An 8,293-nucleotide genomic window follows, 5' to 3' on the forward strand; every position below is an offset into this window, starting at 1 on the left:
AAAGTTACAAAGTTGGTATATAAAAAATAATAATAATAATAACAATTAAAGTGCGGGCGGTTTTTGCGGGTGGCGGGTTTAAACCGCGACCCGCCCGCAACCCGCAAATTTGTCATATTTCAAACCGCATCCGCCCGCATTATGTTTGCGAAACCGCCCATTTATATGCGGGTTGGGCGGATTGGGCGGATTGAGCGGTTCGGATAAACCGTTGCCCACCCCTAACCATAACCCGTCTATGAAGGAAAGACGAACAAAAAAGGTGGAGGAGAAATATAAAGGGTGGTTGACCTGTGACAATGAGAGAAGGGGAGATGGCGATAAATGGGTTTATTGTTGATTCTTTAAGTGCCGTTTTGGAAACTTTGATAAAAAGTTACGTTTTTAGGCTAGGGAAAAAACACTAGTGTGTGCAAAAACGCTGAAGACACCATTTGGGAAGACCCAAAAAGGCAACTCGGCCATTTCTCATGTAAATTGGGGCTAGGGAAAAACGAGGTCAGATTTGCCTCCTCCCACCTCTGGTTGCTATTGCTTCGTCCTCTTCGAAGCTGCGCTATGTAACTCCGTCGAACAACCCACGACCTTGCCGTCCCTCGCCGAAGCTGCCGCCAGATTCGTCGTCCACGTCCTCGCCTTCGCCGGATCTGCACCATCAGGTAAGCCAAAAACCGTCTTCCATTGTTGTCTTCTCGCAAGTAGTGACAGACCCAAAACCATGGCAGCAGTTGTTCACGAATGATGGACGACCTGCTGTGTGATATCTAACACTGATAATGGTTGCTCCATATTGGTTTGAACTTGTGATTTCGGATGTCAAAAAATAAATGTTTTTCCGATCTGAAACACCAAGGTGTTCTGTGTACTTAGAACAGCTGCAAATTAGATCAATTTTTTCCAAGAATTCTAATGAATCCCATTAAGTGAAGTGTAGTGTATATATATATATATATATATGTGTAGACGCGCCCGCGTGGGCCTCGCTACTACAGTTCGGACTCAATTTTTGTCGCGGTTCTTAATCTGAACCAAAGAGTCCAAATCTGGCAAATCGTTTTGAGAAATAGATTTTGAAAAAGTAGTGCCAACACATGGACTGCTTTGCCAGATACAGAGTCGCCACCTAAATATTTTTTAAAATGGGGAAATTTAGGAAACCCTGACTCGGTGCCGAAGGCCACATGTCCGTCATCACCGGAGTTGTCTCGGCTCGGGAGCTTGGGTACGATCGGGGAAGGTCAGCTATGAGCACCCCCTTTCGCCCGGTCCGAAGACCGGCCTCTACTAACCGTGATATCCAATTTTGAAAGCGTTTTGTGTTCTTATTCCATTTATTAGCCTAGAATTACTATGCTATGCGCGCAGCAAACAAGTATAGACTAGATTGCCTAATTTGGAAAGAAACATTGCATATCCGTTTGTTTTAAAAATGTTTTGAAATTTGCTACTCGCAAGTAGGCTAAAAAAATACGGATTTCAACGAGTTTTTCCAACTCAAACAATCCAACCTCCACCCATAGGCATTCAAATAGTTTAACACATAAGCATCTAGCCACATGGTAAACATACTGTTATGGTAGCATTCACACGCATGCGATATGCTAAAACTGGAAAATACTCACATAGTACTTCGTGCCAAAACAAAGAACTCGTTAGCAAACATGCATGATCCAAGTCCATGTTAAGTGCCTAATGCATCGCATACAAAATGTTGCTAGAATAGGCTCGGCTATCCTAAACATGGCATGTGAAAATGCACAATTATCACATATTCAGTTTAGAATTTGAAATACAAATGCAATTAGCGTGATGTACCGAGCCTAATGTATGCAATACAAATGCATGAATGCACACATGCATAGCATAAGGTATACTAATTTAAACGTGCCCTAATCTACCATCGTAAGCAGGTAAATAAAAGGGAAGAAAGAAGTGAGGTTGGAAGACATACACACCACCCACACACACTTATTACAGAATAAATATTACAAATTAATTAACTACGCAAGCTAATTAATAATTACAAATTAATTAATTTAATTAACAAATTAAATTAAGCTAAGAAAACAGATAAACCGCCTCGGGAAACGCGCCGCCATGCATAGGCTGCCTCTGTTTTCCTTCCTTCACTCCTCTGGAGGCTGTCAAAACCTCAGGACTGCATCCCTGGACACTGGGGAGTGCCACCGGCTGAGTGGAATTACCACCGGCACTGGTGTGTGGCCATCGGCACAAAATGGAGCTGTCGGCAGAGGAATTGTTGCCGGTCGGCACATTACACTGCCGGTCGGCAGATTGTTCCTGCAGAATCTGCAAATGACAGCAACAGAGGGCAAGGCAAAGCATGGCAGCACAATTCAAGACATATATGCACCAACCATGTCCCTTATCATGATAATGACTCAAAGGGGCATGTGCCTCGATTCTCGGACCATCAATCACGTATTTCCATGCATGATGGCCCAAAGAACCAAGTATGCAACTTTGATTTCAAATGCAATGCAAGCCAAATCAAACCAAAGTCCTAATCCCTATCACCAAATCAAGGGACAAGGAATGCATGCAAGATGCAATGCAACCTAAGCATACAAGCTAAGGATGCAACATGGCATGGCAACTAACTTATGCAAGCATACAAGCATACATATGGTAATGCAAATGGATGCAAAGATGGTCTTAAACATGGATTAGGCAGCTCTAAATAGGCCTAAAACAGTAGCCATAATGCTAAAATGAGGGGCCAAATATACATGCACACATGCATATGTTGAAAGGCCAACACTTAGGCATAAATTGAACAACTCTCAAGCACACTTGAAAGGGGGAATCATGGACTATTAATATGCAACCTAAGCTCTGAAAATGCATGTTAGGATGGTGTCAAACCAAGCAACAAAATAAGCTAACATTCACATGCAAAATGGTCCAAGTGTTGAAAGCAAATCAAAGGAGCATTGAACTACACTGAGTAAGACCAAACATGGCATGAAATCATTGACCCAAAACAGAGTTTTAGGGCATTAATACAAGGCCTAAGGACCACTTAGATGGCATCTAAATGACCCAAAAACAAAAGCATGCACAAACACCAAACATGGAGCATTGCTACACAAGCTTCCAAAGCATTAAAGAGGCATGCAAGGCAATCAAACAAGCATGGAAATGGGACTGAAATAACATATAAAGTGACCCCAAATCACCAAATCGATGCAAAGATGTCATGCTACACATGCACATACTCAAGGCCAACAAGCCCAAATACAAAGGAGCTATATCAAGCATGCCCAAATCAACCCAAACAACCTAGGACAGACCTAGAACATGGCAAAACATGCACAAAATCTTCACAAGACTAAGCCTAAAACATGCTCCAACAAAGGCTAACAACCTAAGACATGTTAAGGCATAACAAGGCAACTATGCTAAGCATGCATGGAGTACCAGAACCAATTTAAAATCATGTTATATTATGGATATATAAGCATGAAAAACAGCCCAAACATGCTCAACACACACTCAAGCATAATGCTCTCTCAAGAGGCCAAAACATGCCCTTTTCAAGGACAACAAGGAGAGGGGGTGACCTTCTCCTTCTTGGGACTTCAAGGCATCATCTTCACCACTGAAATCCCTCAAGATTTCAGTGGTGAAGAGACCCCAACACCAAAATCCCGGAGCTAGCACAAAATGGCCCAAAATGAGGCCTTTCAAGGCTTAAGGGGGGTCAACCACCCTCAAACAACAAAACACTCTAAATAAACAATAAAGAGGGCCTAAAAATAGAACTTTTTTATGTTATACAATAAGCACAAAAACAGCTCTAAGATAGGTAGAAAATCAATGCAAAAATGGGGAATAAAGGTGTAAGTTTCTTACCCTTGATGATCCCTTCACAAATGGTGCTCCAATGGCCTCCTTTAGGTTGAATCCAACACCAAAACTTCAAAACCAGTCCTTTAGAACCTCAAGAGCCAAAGGAAGGTGAAACACTAGGTGTTTGTGTGCAATAGTAAGACACAAAGCACCTAGAGCACAAATGAGAGGGAAAGAGAGATAGAAAATGTATGTAACTCAAACCCTGGAACCAGAGCTCAACAATGGCTGTTTTTGCTCTCAAAATATCTTAACTCTCTAACCTAAGTCCTCTTTCTTTGCCTTAAGAGAGAGTCTCTCTCTATATGTCTTGTAAAGCTTACAAGACAAGCTTTTCAAGAGGGAGATCCCTCCATACACGTGTATGGAGGGGAGCAAAAGCAAGACAGCTGTCTAAAAATATCTGCAAAAGCAGATGAATAGCAATCGGCCGGCCAAAAATGCCATCTTGGCCAAAAAGAGTGCCGGCCGGCACTAAAAAGTGCTGACCGGCAACAAATAGTGCCGGTCGGCAATATACATTGCCGGTGGCAGCAAAAACCAGCCGGTGGCCTCTAGCCACTGCCGGTGGTGGGTGGGGATGGTCTACAAGCCCTGCCTCTCCAAGGCAAAACACAAGTGTTCGGTGTGAAACCAGACACTAAACGGTCGAGTTCGGAGATCCTGAGGCAAGGCACGCGAGCCGAGGCCTCCGGGAACTCCAAACGAACACAAACATGGATGATCACCAAGTGTTCAAACGGTGACGTCCAAGTTTTGAGGACGGTCAAAAATGGGGTGTCTACAATATGTACTATATACGGTGAAGTGGAGTTATTGTATGAAACTTGCACTCTTTCATGGATTGGACACCATACTTTGTTGCTTGAAATCACTTTTATGATGTTGTCGGGAAGAGCTTTTGATCATGAAATTGTTTGTATAGTTTCCAAATTGGGCTGAGTGATTTAATTAATTAATTTCAGCGATTGTTAGCATTCACATGGTTGATAAAACAATTAGATATGGGTCACTTGTGTTCTTTTAAAGCATTCTGCCCTGGTGCCTTGCATGTTTAGTGGAATCTGATATGTATATATATATTTCCCATGGATGTGATCTTATTAAATCAAGCAGGCCATTTTTATTACATTTTTTTTAAAAATTATTTGTTTTTGTTAATCTCACCTGAAACACCTACATATCAATGTTTTGTGTGAACAAAATAATACTATGACCATTTTGGTGTCGATGTGAGAACCACTTGTTGTTCTCATGGCAGTGTTACGAGGCTAGCTGCAATAAAATAAGGTTGTAGTTATAGAAAAGTTATAATAGAGATATGCCTCAAGTATAAAAGGTTGGTGACATGATATGTGTTGAAAACAAACAACTCTTCGGTCCAAATTTATTACGACATTTCCAAAAATAACCTATTAAAAAATTACAATATAGTAAGGAACAAGTTGGTTGTGCACCGCAAACATTAATAAGAACCCAGTATGGTTTTGGTAGGTGAAATTAATTCAACAAAATTTATATGAAATGTGAAGAATGAAGAGGGCAACAGATTCTGTGCTAGTACAATTTTTGTTTCTTTAAACATATGTTTGACAGACCACAAATAAATTATTATGTGGTAGTAGAATGGTAATGCTAGTAGAATTTTTTTACCTTAACCATTAAGTTGACACACATGAACAAATGTTGAGCAACTATTATCATTTACCTACTTACTAGTTACCATCAACATGATAAAACATAAAACTGTTGATTGTGTATTGTGTTGTTGGGATAAGGAGGATTGTATATAGTACTGTGGAGGTGGTCATTTTCATGTTCATTTGATGTTTTAGTTTACTTCCCATACTACAGAAATTCGTAAAACATAAATCCCATATATTCTTGAAGTAGTTTACCAATACTTGACAACACAAGACAACGACAGTACGGAAAAATTTAGACAACAAAATGGCTAGAGTCCTGACACACCACTAAACTAGCATGTTCAAGTATTAACCTAAATTCAAAATGAACTTGTTGAGAGTGTCTGTCTTTCATTTCGCACAGTAGATTATATTAGTTCACCTTTATAACATGAACAAAAAAATCAAAGGAGTATACAGATGGCGTCCTCCACGTCAAGTGCCACTTCATCATGGCTACCGAGGATGTGTGATTGTGGGTTTGGACATTGCGTTGTAAAGATATCAAGATCCGCCAAAAACCTGGTCGTGCGTTCTACATTTGCCCTAGAACTACGGTGCGTTTGTGTTGCCACTCTCTTATACACTTAGTCATGTCGTCGTTCATTTGTGGTTGTGTCGTATAGTATGCATGCTAATTATCTACTGCAATTTTGTCCAGCAGAGATGTGCGTCGTGGGTTGGTTGGTGTGACGAGTTTCGCAGCACCAGTTTGCGTACTGACCAGCCACATAATGATGTCGATCAGGGGTTACGAGCGAACGTTGCGCGCATAGATCAAAGCCTACGTATGCTTAGGACCGCCGTCGATTTTTTGTGCGTCGTTGTTTTGGTGTTGTTGTTTCGGATGTGATGTATTGTCATAGATATTGCTGCGTAGTTACTTTTTGTATGACATATGTACTTTGCTGTCAGTTAGATGTTTTGGTCTTGTTACATAAGATTTCCCCAACGTGTAGTACAAACGGACTTTGTCTTTCGGAAAGTGTTGTACTGTTTGTTGTTATTACTGCAGTAATTGTGTTTACTATTTGGTTATTTTTTGGCCATGCAAACAATATGTACTGTACTTCATTTCTTTCTCATATTGCATTGTAAATGTTACAAGCAGGACAACACTACTCATGGCAACAAATCGATCATCACCCCATACCCTTTCAAAGTCTCGACGTAACGCTGTCACAGTAACCCAACCCCAGCCAATCCACAAATGCCAATTCAACAGCGACAATACAAAGCTGTTTCTTCAACTCATCATTGCTAAAATGGAAGGTGGTAATCGAAAACCGTGCGGATTGTCCATGGCAGGGTATAAGAACGTAGCAAACAAATTTCTACAGAAAACTGGCCTACTACATTCAGCCAAACAAATGAAAAACAAGTTTGACAACTTGAAGAAAGATTGGGTCGCCTGGAAGAAGTTGGAGAATGCCAGCCACGGCTTGATGGGGCTTGGGTACGACCATGAGACAGGCTTGTTCACTGCACCTGACCATTGGTGGGCCAAAATGCAAACGGTATGTTTTCACAAAACTTTTATGTTCCCCAGTACTGTTGTATTAGTATCGCTGATTTTAGTTGCTATATTTTGTTCACATAACTATTTTTCCAAATCAAAGCACTTGTTGAACATACTACTTTAACATATGTTGGGTAACCCACAACGTGCAATGTGTACACTTAATTCAAGAGTTACATTTATTGTTTTGTAATTACATTTCAAGCTGTACTGACATATGTGTTTTCTCCTTCACAGATGAACAACCGATGTGCTAAATTCAAGAGTAAGCCTCTAGAGCACATGGATCTCATGGAGCGGGTGTACTCTGGCGCAGCAGTGACTGAGAAACATGCATGGACTCCAACAGAAGTGTGCGATGATGCTGCTGTTACAACCAATGCCATAGACGTAGATAGCGGGATGGGACCTCTCAGTGCAGGCACACCACCACGGCCGGGCCATGACACTGTCGGGGAGAACGTGGTTGATAGTAGCCTCTTTAAGGATGCTCTCCCCCAGTCAGCTGTGGATGGATCAGTCAATCCAAAACGGCGCAAGCGGGCAGCGCCTAGTACTGTCGCTAGTAGCATGGACAATCTCGTGGAAGTAGTGAGCAAACAAAGCAGGGAGCTGAAAATCATGCAATATGTTGTCACCGGTAAAGGTGACAACACAGTGGGGGACTGTCTTGCACGGCTTATGAGCATGCCTAGATTAGAGCCTGGCAGTAAGTTGTTCTCATTCGCATGCGGCATAATGGATTCACCCGATAATTGGGACATCATCATGGCCCTCCCCTAGAATTACATTGTCAACTGGTTGACAGAGAAGCATGCCTGCACGCCGGCCAATGTTGACAGGGATCGTGAATGGGGGACACGGCTGTTCAGGAATGGTGGTGCTGTTGACTTGGACTAGGCCTTTGTGGTTGGATTGTCATTTTACTATTTGGTTATCATGAGATTGTAGTATATTATGTGTATTTGTATTGTTTTTTATTTGTTTTTTTTTTTTTGGATGGTAAAGTCTCGAGACAGTTCGCATTTCTTTTATTTTGGTGTGGACATCTATGTATGATTCTGCAGGACTTTGCAACCGATATGCGAGTATACACGCCGCAAGGTGGCACTGTTCTGTCACATCCTTGTTATGTTATGCACAACTTTTGGCCAGGGAATGTACATGCAACTCTTTGCAGGCTCTTTTTAGTTTGTTGTGTTATTATTTATTTTAT

General features: G+C 41.4%; 1 protein-coding gene across 1 annotated transcript; it reads left to right on the forward strand.

Annotated features, from left to right (window-relative positions):
• Positions 1–6,682: 6,682 nt before the first annotated feature.
• On the forward strand, positions 6,683–7,860 carry LOC114319555 (L10-interacting MYB domain-containing protein-like). Its single transcript, XM_028266575.2, has 2 exons — positions 6,683–7,075; positions 7,315–7,860. Exons 1-2 carry the CDS (start codon positions 6,683–6,685, stop codon positions 7,858–7,860), a joined length of 939 nt encoding a protein of 312 aa, XP_028122376.2.
• Positions 7,861–8,293: the final 433 nt, after the last annotated feature.

This window comes from Camellia sinensis, chromosome 7, assembly GCF_055761805.1.
Source record: "Camellia sinensis isolate YWXY chromosome 7, ASM5576180v1, whole genome shotgun sequence".
Taxonomy (NCBI): Eukaryota; Viridiplantae; Streptophyta; class Magnoliopsida; order Ericales; family Theaceae; genus Camellia; species Camellia sinensis.